Source organism: Papio anubis, chromosome 7 (genome assembly GCF_008728515.1).
Source record: "Papio anubis isolate 15944 chromosome 7, Panubis1.0, whole genome shotgun sequence".
Taxonomy (NCBI): Eukaryota; Metazoa; Chordata; class Mammalia; order Primates; family Cercopithecidae; genus Papio; species Papio anubis.
In genome coordinates, this window is record NC_044982.1 from 145,574,429 (window position 1) to 145,587,555 (window position 13,127).

Consider the following 13,127-nt stretch of genomic DNA (forward strand, 5'->3'; position numbering starts at 1 on the left):
ACATTAGTAAATAAAGCCAGTGGCACTAAGTAAATAAATGTGATTGAAATTTAATACATCATTTCCTCTCATCATGTTAACAATCAACTCCAAATGCAGTCTCCATATGTAGGGCAGGTGTGAAGGAGAGAAAGTATGAGAAAAGAGATGAACGGAAAAGGTGGGGGCGGAGGGGCACAACGAGGACTCAACCTTACCTTCTTTTCAACACCTCCCTCTTCTCTATGCGATTGAACAGTTCTTGCTCTCTCTCTTTCTCTGTCATCTGTTCCAGACGGGCCCTGTCTTCCTCATCTCCCATGAGGTCTTCTCCATAGCCATCATGGAACTCTTCATCTTCTGAGGAAGAGTCTGAATCTGAACTGGAAGAGGAGCTATTGCTGTCAGAGTCTGACACTTCACCTGCAACAAAGGCCCAAACACAAGATTACACTGTGCTCCAGCAGACAGGCCACAAGCGGCTCCACAATGTTGACAACATCACCCTTCTTCAGGCTACAGTAAAATAAGTTTGTTATTTTACTTGTTTTCACTTTTTTTTTTTGAGATGGAGTTTTGCTCTTATTGCTCAGGCTGGAGTGCAAGTGGCATAATCTCAGCTCACTGCAACCTCCACCTCCCGGGTTCAAGTGATTCTCCTGCCTCAGCCTCCCAAGTAGTAGGGATTACAGGTGTGTGCCACCACACCCGGCTGATTTTCTATTTTTATTGGAGACAGAGTTTCGCCATATTGGTCAGACTGGTCTCGAACTCCTAACCTCAGGTGATCCGCCCACCTCAGCCTCCCAGTGCTGGGATTACAGGCATGAGCCACTGTGCCTGACGTATTTATTATTACTTTTTAAATAGAGTTGGGGGTCTCACTTTGTTGCCCAGGCTGGTCTTGAACTCTTGGGCTCAAGCAGTCCTCCTGTCTTGCCTCCCAAAGTGCTGGGATTACAGGCATGAGCCACCACACCCAGCCCCAATTTATTTATTTTTATTATTATTATTTTGAGACGGAGTCTCCCTCTGCCCCAGGGTGGAGTGCAGTGGCGCGATCTTGGCTCACTGCAACCTCCACCTCCCGGGTTCAAGCAATTCTCCTGCCTCATCAGCCTCCTGAGTAGCTGGGACTACAGGTGCACACCACCACGTCCAGCTAATTTTTGTATTTTTAGTAGAGACGGGGTTTCACCATGTGAGCCAGGATGGTCTCGATCTCTCGACCTTTTGATCCACTCACCGCGACCTCTCAAAGTGCTGGGATTACAGGCGTGAGTCACCATGCCCGGCCTATTTATTTTGTTTGAGACAATTTTTGCTCGTCACCCAGGCTAGAGTGCAGCGGCGCAATCTCAGCTCACTGCATTCTCCACCTCCCAGATTCAAGCAATTCTCTTGCCTCAGACTCCCGAGTAGCTCAGGTGCTCAGCTAATTTTTGTATTTTTAGTAGAGATGGGGTTTCACCATGTTGGCCAGGCTGGTCTTGAACTCCTGACCTCAAGTGATCCACTTGCCTCGGCCTCCCAAAAGTGCTGGGATTACAGGCGTGAGCCACTGCGCCCGGCCCCCAGGTTTTTTTTTTTTTTTGAGACAGAGTCTCGCCCTGTTGCCCAGGCTGGAGTGCAGTGGTGTGATCTTGGCTCACTGGTTCACGTCATTCTCCTGCCTCAGCCTCCTGAGTAGCTGGGACTATGGGTGCCCACCACCACACCTGGCTCATTTTTTTGTATTTTTTAAATAGAGACAGGGTTTCACCGTGTTAACCAAGATGGTCTCAATCTCTTGACCTCATGATTTGCCCGCCTTAGCCTCCCAAAGTGCTGGGATTACAGGTGTGAACCACTGCGCCCGGACTTTTTTTTTTTTTTTTGAGACGGAGTTTCACTGTTGTTGCCTAGGCTGATTTCAGTCACTGAAATCTCCACCTCCTGGGTTCAAGCAATTCTCCTGCCTCAACCTCCCAAGTAGCAGGGACTACAGGCACATACCACCATGCCCGGCTAATTTTTCTATTTTTAGTAAAGATGAGGTTTCACCATGTTGGTCCGGCTGGTCTCGAACTCCTGACCTCAGGTGATCCACCTATCTTGGCCTCCCAAAGTGCTGGGATTACAGGTGTGAGCCACCGCACCTGGCCTGATTACATGGATAAGTTCTTTAGTGGTGATTTCTGAGATTTTGGTGTACCTATCACCCAAGCAGTGCATACTGTGCCCAATATTTAGTCTTTTATCCCTCACTCCCTCCCTAAGTCCCCAACGTCCATTATATCATTTTTTTTTTTTTTTGGAGACAGAGTCTCACTCTATCGCCTGATCTCGGCTCACTGCAACCTCCTCTTCAAGCGATTCTCGTGGCTCAGCCTCCTACTGAGTAGCTGGGACCACAGGAACGTACCACCATTCCTGGCTAATTTTTGTATTTTTAGCAGAGATGGGGTCTCACCATGTTGGCCAGGCCTGTCTCAAACTCCTGACCTCAAGTGATCCACCTGCCTTGGCTTCCCAAAGTGCTGGGACTACAGGCGTGAGCCACCACACCTGGCCCCATTATACCATTCTATGCTTTTGCATCCTGATGGCTTAAACACCGCTTATACATGAGAACATACAATATTTGGTTTTCCGTTCCTAAGTTACTTAGAAAAATGGCCAGGGCCGGGCGCGGTGGCTCAAGCCTGTAATCCCAGCACTTTGGGAGGCCGAGACAGGCGGATCAGGAATCAGGAGTTGAGACCATCCTGGCTAACACGGTGAAACCCTGTCTCTACTAAAAATACAAAAACTAGCGGGCGTGAGGTGAAGGTGAAGCCTGTAGTCAACTACTTGGGAGGCTGAGAGGCAGGAGAATGGCGTAAAACCCGGGAGGTGGGGAGCTTGCAATGAGCTGAGATCAGAGTGCCTCCAGCCTGGGGCGACACCAGACTCAGATCTCAAAAAAAAAAAAAAAAGAAAGAAAATATGGCCAGGCGAGGTGGCGGTGGCTCAAAGCCCATGTAATCCAAGCACTTTGGGAGGCCGAGACGGGCAGATCACTAGGTCAGGGAGGTCAGAGACCATCACAGCTAACACGGTGAAACCCGATCTCTACTAAAAATACAAAAAAAACTAGCTGGGGCTGAGGTGGTGAGCCTGTAGTCCCAGCTACTCGGGAAGGGATTGGGCAGGAGAATGGTGCTTGTAAGCCGAGGGGCCAGGAACTGTAGTGAGCTGAGATCCAGTCCTGCAGTCCAGCCGGGTGACAGAGCCAGACTCTGTCTCAAAAAAAAAAAAAAAAAAAGGCCCGGTGTGGTGGCTCAAGCTTGTAATCCCAGCACTTTGGGAGGCCGAGGCCAGGCCGGATCCGCGAGGTCAGGCGATGAGACCATCCCTGTGCTCTGATGAAACCCGTCTCTACTAAAAGATACAAAAACTAGCGGTGGTGGTGAGCCTGTAAGTCCCAGCTACCTCCGGAGGCTGAGGCAGGAGGAATAAGTGAACCGGGGCTGAGCTTGCAGTGAGCGAGATGGGGCCACAATCAGCCTGGGCGACAGGCCGAGACTCCGTCTCAAAAAAAAAAAAAAAAAAAAAAAAAAGAAAAATGGCCTCAGCTCAATAAGTTGCTGCAAGGCCATCATTTTCATTCGTTTTATGGCTGAGTAATATTCTATGGCATACATACACATTTTGTTTTTTTGAGACAGAGTCCCGCTCTGTCGGCAGAACTTAGAATCACAGTCGCGTGATCTCGGCTCACTGCAACCTCAACTCCCCTGGTTCAGCGATTCTCCTACCTCAGCAAAATATATAAGATTACAGGTATGCTTACCACACTCCAGCTAATTTTTGCATTTTTAGTAGAGGCGGTTTCACCATGATGGCCAGGATGGTCTCGATCTCTTGACCTTGTGATCTACCTGCCTCGGCCTCCCAAAGTGCTAGGATTACAGGTGTGAGCCACCACGCCCGGCCGGCATACATACACATTTTCTTTATCCACTTGTTGGTGCACTGAACTTTTGAAGAGTATAAGCCCAAAAAAACTGTCTAGTAGAATTTCGTAAGGTGGTGATGAAAATTTTGTCTATCTGAACAGCAGCCACCACATATGGGTATTCACAAACTCAAATGTGGCTAGTGCAACTGAAAACTAAATTTTAAACATAATTTTCAGTTAATTTAAGTTGAAATAGCAACAGTTATCAAATGTCCATTTCATTGGGTTTGGTTGATTTGTTAAGAAACAATTCAGGTTATGAATTTTTGGCAAGAATACTCCATAAGTGATTGTGTCCTTTTCAATGTATCACATCAGGAAGCCCTAACATCTGTTTGTCCCATTATTTTAATTTAGATTACTCGGTAAAGGTGGCGTCTCGCAGATTTTCCCTTTGTAAAGGCACCTTTTCCTCTTTACATAATAGTATGTATAGGGAGAAGGTTTAAGACTATAAAATTTTGTTTTCCGGCCGGGCACAGTGGCTCACACCTGTAATCCTGGCACTTGGGGAGGCTGAGGCAGGCGGATCACGAGGTCAGGAGATTGAGACCATCCTGACTAACACGGTGAAACCCTGTCTCTACTAAAAATACAAAAAAATTAGCCGGGCATGGTGGCGGGCACTTGTAGTCCCAGCTACTCGGGAGGCTGAGGCAGGAGAATGTTGTGAACCCGGGAGGCGGAACGTGCAGTGAGCCAAGATTGCGCCACTGCACTCCAGCCTGGGCAACAGAGCGAGACTCAGTCTCAAAATAAATAAATAAATAAATAAACAAATAAAAACAAAAATAAAAAATAAAATAAAAATAAAATAAAATTTTGTTTTCCAACAAACTCTCACCCAGTGGTTTTAACAATCATTGAAGATTCTTGAGTAAATCAACTTTATCACTATGATTGAAAAGTAGTGATTTTTCTAACCCTATAATTTCTTTTTCATTTATTAGCTGGCATTTAAAAAAAAAAAATTTATGGCTAGGTGTGGCGGCTCACGCCTGTAATCCCAGCACTTTGGGAGGACAAGGTGGGTAGATCACCTGAGGTCACGAGTTCAAGACCAGCCCGGCCAACATGGTGAAACCCCATCTCTACTAAAAATACAAAAAATTAGCTAAGTGTGCTGGCGGGCATCTGTTATCCCAGCTACTTGAGGCAGGAGAATCACTTGAACCCCGGGAGACAGAGGTCACAGTGAGCCAAGATCGCACCATTGCACTCCAGCCTGGGTGACAAGAGCGAAACTCTGTCTCGAAAATAAATTTAAAAAATAAAAAAAATTTTTAATGAATCATTAGAAATTGATTAGTGAATTTCTAGTAACAGTGGATCTTAATAGGACAAATGTTGACATGGAAAAACTATGTGAGTACAATGAGTATTGAGCTAAGTCAGCAATTTAACAGGAACTGTACTTGACTCAATTTGAGCTAACATTCATAGGCATGTGCTCAAAACCAGGTTAGGCCAATTTTATAAAGTCAGCTTGTATGTAAACATTATTTTTAAAAATGTTTTTAACATTTTTATAATTTACAGGTTATCATTCTAGTCCTGGAACAAGTTCACTTTTATTTTCTCTCCCAGTGTCCTTGCATTTTTCTTTTCTTTTTTTCCTACTTTTTTTGTTGTTGTTGAGACAGGGTCTTGCTCTGTCACTTAGGCTGGGGTGCAGTGGTATGACCATAGCTCACAGTAACCTCAAATTCCTGGGCTCAAGCAATCCTCCCACCTCAGCCTCCTGAGTAGTTGGGACCTCAGGTCATACCATAACACCCAGCTAATTTTTAATATTTTTTTTTGGAGAGATGGGATCTCACTATGTTACCCAGGCTGGTCCTGAACTCCTGGGCTCAAGCAGTCCTCCCACCTTGGCCTCCCAAAGTGTTGAGATTACAAATATGAGCCACTGCACCTGGCCCAAGTTCACTTTTCAAACTAGTGTTTAAAAATTCTGGAATTGGCTTCCAGAAAAGGAACATTTTCTACTGAGATTTCCCTCCTCAGTCAGACTATGCATAAGCAAGAAAAAAAGGGGAGGGAAAGGCACTCAGGGTATTCAAGACTAACGCAGGAATCCTTGCGGGTTCCAGGGATAGGTTTCAGGAGTCTCACCAACCTTTGGAATTACATGCATTTTTGTTGCTTCATTCAGATTCTCAAAGCATCCATGACCATGGAAAAAGTTAAGAACCACTGCTCTAAAGAAGAGGTCACGCTGAATGCTGGTACCCCCCTTCCTCCCCACTTCTGACTTGGCACCTTCAAGCTGACAAGAGTGGGAGTTGACCTTCCAGGTCTAGGCTGCTCAGCTCACCTTCCTCAGGGGCTGAGCTCTCAGCTGAACTGTCTTTGTCTGAACTGCCTGAGGAGGCAGTTTTGTTGGCCTGTTTCTTCATGGTTCCTTTCTTCTCTATTTTTCTGGCTTTTCCTTTCTTCTTATTTTTATTGCTCCCAAATGTCCACTATAAGGAGAAAAGAAAAAGGAAGACTGAAATAGGAATAGGGACTTTATTGGGAAAAGCTGGAAGACTCAAGAGTTAAGAGTCTCTGGCATTCATCTTTGAATCCAAAACAAATACACTTCATATGAAAAAAAATACAGATTTTTGGGGGAAAAAAAAATTTTTTTTTGAAACAGGGTCTCACTCTGTTGCCCAGGCTGGAGTGCAGTGGCACAATCTTGGTTCACTGCAACCTCTGATTCCCAGGCTCAAGCCATCCTCCCACTTTGGCCTCTGGAGTAGTTGGGACTATAGATGTGCCCTACCACGCCCAGTTAATTTTTGTATTTTTTGTAAAGACGGGGTTTCACTATGTTGCCCAGGCTGGTCTTGAACTCCTGAGCTCAGACAATCCTCCTGTCTCGGCCTCCCAAAATGCTGGGATTACAGATATAAGCCACTGCACCCAGCATAAATTTTTGTTTTTGAGACAAAGTCTCACTCTGTCACCCAGGCTAGAGTGCAGTGGCGCCATCTCAGGCTCACGGTAGCCTTGACCTCCCAGGATCAAGCTATCCTCCTGCCTCAGCCTCCCAAGTAGTTGGGACCATAGGCGTGTACCACCACATCCGGCTAATCTTTGTATTTTTTGTAGAGATGGGGTTTCACCACATTGCCCAGGCTGGTCTTAAACTCCAGAGCTCAAGCAATTCGCCTGCCTTGGCCTCCCAAAGTGTTAGGATTACAGGTGTGAGCCACTGTGCCTGGCCCCAGCCTAGATTTTTGAAAACTTGCTTAAAACTTTAGAACTTCTGGTCTGGAATTTCTTAGAAACAGGAAAAAAGTTACACAATAAACATATAATTTAATTATTATTTTTTCTTTTATTTTCAGACAGGTTCTTGCTACGTTGCCTAGGCTGGCCTTGAACTCCTGAGCTCAAGTGATCCTCTCACCTGAACCTCCTAAGTAGCTGGAACTACAGGTGCGCATCAGTGCACCCAGCTCATGGATGTTTTATTGCCAATAGAAAATAGAAAAGATATCAACTTTATGGCAAGTCAAAAAAACAGCTTCTGATGTTTTATGTGGCAGAGATGGCAGTAATCGTTAATGGTTGATATGTCTGGGTTTCAGTACGGAGAATGGTTTAGTTTCAGGGTGGGTCTCAGGAAGGCAGGGAATGTAGCCTGTGCCCAGGAGAAAACTGCAGAAAGCACACAGAGAAAGGATGAAGGCCATTCTGTGGCATGAATGGCAGCACTGGCACTAACTCCAAAGAGGCAGAAAGTAATGTACATCATTAAATATATGTGAATATACTTTTAAAAACAGTGGCATATATTACACAATAACATGACATTTAAACTGGATCATAAACAGGAAATCCCAGATACCTAAACATAAGGAACCTGTAATGTGCACTGTCAAACAGGCAGGCAATACAGTTAACTACCTCAAGACCAAAAAGCTATCTTCATCAAGCACTTTAAGTTGAAAGGCCATAGAACCACTTTACAAATTTGCAGACTATTTAGTTACATTAAACCATATCTCCTTTAATATCTAACTTGCCAACTTAAAATGATTTTAGGTGAAAAATACTTTACTCAGAAACTTTATTCTAATTACCATAAAGAATAATCATCTTTTGATTATCACAGACTGAATATTAAGTCTGGCATTAACATAATATTTCTACATCTAATATCCAACCAGACTGAATATTAAGTCTGACATTAACATAATATTTCTACATCTAATATCCAACAAAGGCACGAAGTCTTTGTTCCTTCTATAACAGGATGAAAAATTAACCTCCTATTTTCACAATAGGTAATAGAAGTAAATTATTTTGGTCTTTTTTTGAGGGGGTGGGGTTGGGTAGAGGTATAGTTCTGAAGATGTTTCCAACTTAGAAATTTTCCATATGAGCTATTCTTAAGAACAGTCTGCTAGTTTACTGTCACAAAACATTGTAAAAGGGTGCTATTTTAAATCTTTTTTGTTGTTTCTGAGCCAGTGTCGCTTTGTCACCCAGGCTGGAGTGCAGGGCAGCAGGTTCAAAGCTCACTGCAGCCTCCACCTCCCAGGTTCAAGTGATCCTCCTACCTCAGCCTCCTGAGTAGCTGGGACTATAGGTGTGCACCATCATGCCAAGCTAATTTTTAAATTTTTTGTAGGCAGGCCCTGCTGTAATACTCTAGGGCTATCTCAGACTCCTAGACTCATACAATCCTCCAGCCTTGGCCTCCCAAAGTGCTGGGATTATAGGCACAAGCCACCTTGCATAGCCCTAATGCTTCCCTTTTAAGTCTAAGTTTTCAACCATTTCACATTTTCATCATTTCAAGGAAGATAATTTTTCTTTTTGAGACAGAGTCTCGGGCTTGTCGCTTCAGGCTGGAGTGCAGTGGTGTGGATCTCTGCTCACTGCAAGCTCTGCCTCCTGGCTTCATGCCATTCTCCTGCCTCAGTTTCTCTGAGTAGCTGGGACTACAGGCACCTGCCACCGCACCCAGCTAATTTTTTTTTTTTGTATTTTTAGTAGAGACAGGGTTTCACCGTGTTAGCCAGGATGGTTTCGATCTCCTGACCACGTGGTTCACCTGCTTCGGCCTCCTAGAGTGCTGGGATTACAGGCAGGAGCCATTGTGCCTGGCCAGGAAGACAATTTTAAAGCCAGTTTGAAACAACCTACAGAAGGCCAAAGTGTTCACTTTCTTAGTTAACTGAGCTAAAATATATCGAGATTTTTTTTTTTTTAAATGGAGTCTCGCCTGTCACCCAGGGTGGAGTGCAGTGGTATGATCCTGGCTCACTGCAACCTCTGCCTCCTGGGTTCAAGCGATTCTCCTGCCTCAGCCTCCCAAGTAGCTGGGATTACAGGTGCCTGCCACAATGCCTGGCTAATTTTTGTATTTTTAGTGGAGAGGCTCTTCATGTTGGCCAGGCTGGTCTCAAACTCCCGACCTCAAACGATCCACCCACCTCTGCCTCCCAAAGTGCAGGGACTACAGGCTTGAGTCACCACGCCCGGCCTAATATACCAACTTTCTATGCTGACAATGAAGATATTACTGGAGTAAATAATATATAAAACATCTTTTACACTGGCTCTTGTTATAAAAAAATTACACAACTATACGCATAATAGATATTCTCAACATTTATTGGTTGGTTTTGTGCAGGCATGAGCCGACCTTTTCCAACACTGGTTCTAGCCTTTCTTACTTCACCTGGGCCTGGGAATACGAAGAGGTTGAGAGCATAAAGGTTGGGCTGTCAGGGTCACATGTGTGTCAGAGGGACTAGGTCTATTTTTGCCTACAGATTTGGGTTTGTCACATGGAAGAGAGTCAAATTCTGCATTCCTCGGGGGGACAAAAGTGTTTATGAGAGCAAAATGACCTGAAGTCATACAGGTGAATCCAACTCAGCAGGTGCTAGGAAGCCAACGGCTTTCTTAACCCTCTCCCTCTATCTGCTTCAACTGCCTCAACCTAAGCTTAGCAACTGTCATTCATTCATAGTCTATAATGTTTGTCCCTTGTGGGGCAGTGAGAAGATAAGAGTAAACTAGAAGAAAATAAAAATGCTTTGAGGCCGGGCGTGGTGGCTCAAGCCTGTAATGCCAGCACTTTGGGAGGCCGATATGACTTTAGGTCAGGGAGATCGAGACTGATCTCGTTTGAACATGAGGAAACCCCATCTCTACTAAAAATACAAAAACTAGCCGGGTATGTGGTGGTGGGCTTTCAGTCCCAGTTGTTGAAGCTGAGGCAGGAGAATGGCGTAGTTCTGGAGAAGTGAGCTAGAGTGAATTGAGATTCGAAAGTTACTGCACTCCAGCCTGGGCGACAGATGGAGACTGCCTCAAAAAAAAAAAAAAAAAATGCTTTGAGTCAAAAGGGGCCTTCTTAACTAAACCTGAAAGTGAGAAGGGAACATCGTGTTTTTCTTCCAACAACAAAGCTGCCTTTACCTCCCGCGAGGCTGACTCCAGCCAGGTCTGTGAACACCAAAGGAAATACGCTGCTGTTTGGGGGCATTACAATAATGTGGGTGAGTTTTACTGAACCGGAAATTTTTTTTGGAGACAGAGTTTTGCTCTTGTTGCCCAGGCTGGGAGTGCAAAGGCCCGGACCGCTCACTGCAACCTCCTCAGCTACTGGGTTAAAGTGATTCTCCTGCCTCAGCCTCCTGAGTAGCTGGGAGCTTGCAGGCAAGGCCACCACTTCGGCTAATTTTTGTATTTTAGTAAAGACGGGTTTTCTCCATGTTGGTCAGGCTTGTTTCAAACCCCTGACCTCAGGCTGGACCATGGACTCCCAATCCACCTGCCTTGGCCTCCCAAGGTGCTGGGATTACAGGTACGGGCCACCACGCCTGGCCTAAAATTTCTTATATATATGTTACAGTACTGAGAAGTTGTAGTGCCACTACTTGTATATTTACTTTGTATTTTATTTCATTTTATTTTTTATTTTTGAGACTGGGTCTTGCTCTGTTGACCAGGCTGGAATGCAGTGGCATGATCATACCTCACTGCAGCCTTGAACTACTGGGCTCAAGAGATTCTCTCATCTCAGCCTTCTAGGCAGCTGAGATTACAGGTGCATGCCACCATACCTGGATAATTTGTTAACTTTTTGTAGAGAGGAGAGCTCACTATCTTACCAACGCTAGTCTCAAACTCCTAAGCTCAAGCAATTCTACCACCTCAGTCTCCCAAAGTTCTGGGATTACAGGCATGAGCCATTGCACCCAGCCTGTATTTTATTTTTAATAAACCTTTAAAATCTAATTTTAATAATAACAAATGTTCATTATATTAGGCCTTAAAAATATAGAAAAGTTGTTTGCTTTTTATTTTCTTTTCGCTTTTGTGATGAGGTCTCACTATGTTGCCCAGGCTGTACTCAAACTCCTGGGCTCAAGTGATATTCCCACCTCAACCTCCTGAGTAGCTATTACTACAGAAACACACCACTGTGCACAACCAGAAAAGAATTTGTAAAGTTGGAAAAAAAAAAAAAATCACCAGGCCGAGTGTGGTGGCTTACACCTACAATCCCAGCACTCTGGGAGGCCAATGTGGGAGGATCACTTGAACACAGGAGTTGGAGACCAGCCTGTGAAACATAGCAAGACCTCAACTCTATTTAAGGATATATTTTTTAATTTAGAAAATCACCTGCTGGCCAGGCGCGGTGGCTCACGCCTGTAATCCCAACACTTTGGGGGGTCGAGACGGGAGGATCACGAGGTCAGGAGATCGAGACCATCCTGGCTAACACGGTGAAACTCTGTCTCTACTAAAAGTACAAAAAATTAGCCAGGCATGGTGGCAGGCGCCTGTAGTCCCAGCTACTCAGGAGGCTGAGGCAAGAGAATGGCGTGAACCTGGGAGGCACAGCTTGCAGTGCGCCAAGATTGCGCCACTGCACTCTAGCCTGGGCGACAGAGCGAGACTCCGTCTCAAAAAACAAAAAAAATGACCTGCTGCTGGCCGGGCGCGGTGGCTCACGCCTGTAATCCCAGCACTCTGGGAGGCCAAGGCAGGCAGATCACGAGGTCAGGAGACCGAGACCATCCTGGCTAACACGGTGAAACCCCGTCTCTACTAAACATGCAAAAACATTAGCCGTGGTAAGTGGCACCTGTAGTCCCAGCTACTCGGGAGCCTGAGGCAGGAGAATGGCATGAACCCGAGAAGGAGCTTGCAGTGAGCCGGTGATCGCGCCCCACCGCACTCCAGCCTGGTGATAGGCGACTGGCCCCCCAAAAAAAAAAAAAAAAAAAAAAAAAAAAAAATCACTTGCTGCTGTAACAGGGACAAAAAAATAAAATAAAAATAAAATAAGCTGGACACAGTGGCTCACACCTGAAATCCTAGCACTTTGGGAGGCCGAGGCATGATTGATTGCTTGAGCTCAGGGTTCAAGACTAGCCTGGGCAACATGGCGAAACTCAGTCTCTACAAAAAATACAAAAATTAGCCGGACATGGTGGTGAACACTTATAGCCCCAGCTACTCAGGAGGTTAAGGTAGGAGAATGGCTTGAACCCAGGAGGTCCAGGGTGCAGTGAGCCAAGATCACGACACTGCACTCCAGTCTGGGTGACAGAGTGACAGCCTGTCTCAAATAAATAAATTAGTTAATTTAATTAAATATAAAAAATTAATTTAAAAAAATTACCTGTGCTTGCTTCAGCAGCACATATCTAAAATTAGAATACAGAGATTAGCCTGACCCCTGTGCAAAGATGACATGCAAATTTGTGAAACATTCCCTATTTTTTGTTTTGTTTTGTTTTTCAAGAGGGAGAATCACTCTGTCACCCAAGCTGGAGTGCAGTGGCGTGATCTAGGCTCACTGCAACCTCCGCCCCTCCTGGGTTCAAGTGATTCTCCTGCCTCAGCCTCCCGAGTAGCTGGGACTGTAGGCGACTGCCCCCACACCCAGCTAATTTTTGTATTTTCAGTAGAGACAGGGTTAGTAGAGCCACCACACCCGGGTGAAAATGAGAATTGCTGTGAGTCGGTTCTCTCACCATATTGATCAGGCTGGTCTCAAACTCCTGACCTCAGGGGGTCTGCCTGCCTTGGCCTCCCAAAGGGCTGAGACTACAGGCACGAGCTACCGTACCCAGTCAATATTTCCTATTTTTTTTTAATTTGATTTTTTAAAAAATCACCTGTATTGCCACCACTCAAA

At 45.2% G+C, this 13,127-nt stretch overlaps 1 protein-coding gene and 1 pseudogene across 1 annotated transcript in view; one reads left to right on the top strand and one right to left on the bottom strand.

Annotated features, from left to right (window-relative positions):
* Nucleotides 1–13,127, bottom strand: part of RTF1 (RTF1 homolog, Paf1/RNA polymerase II complex component) — a 68,249-nt gene that overhangs the window by 26,192 nt on the left and 28,930 nt on the right. The window contains exons 3-4 of the mRNA XM_003900805.4: nt 6,279–6,426; nt 198–402 (exon numbers count right to left, since the gene is read on the bottom strand). Of these exons, the coding sequence (XP_003900854.2) occupies nt 198–402; nt 6,279–6,426 (353 nt within the window). The remainder of the gene's footprint in view (nt 1–197; nt 403–6,278; nt 6,427–13,127) is intronic.
* Nucleotides 12,611–12,710, top strand: LOC116276027 (annotated as a pseudogene).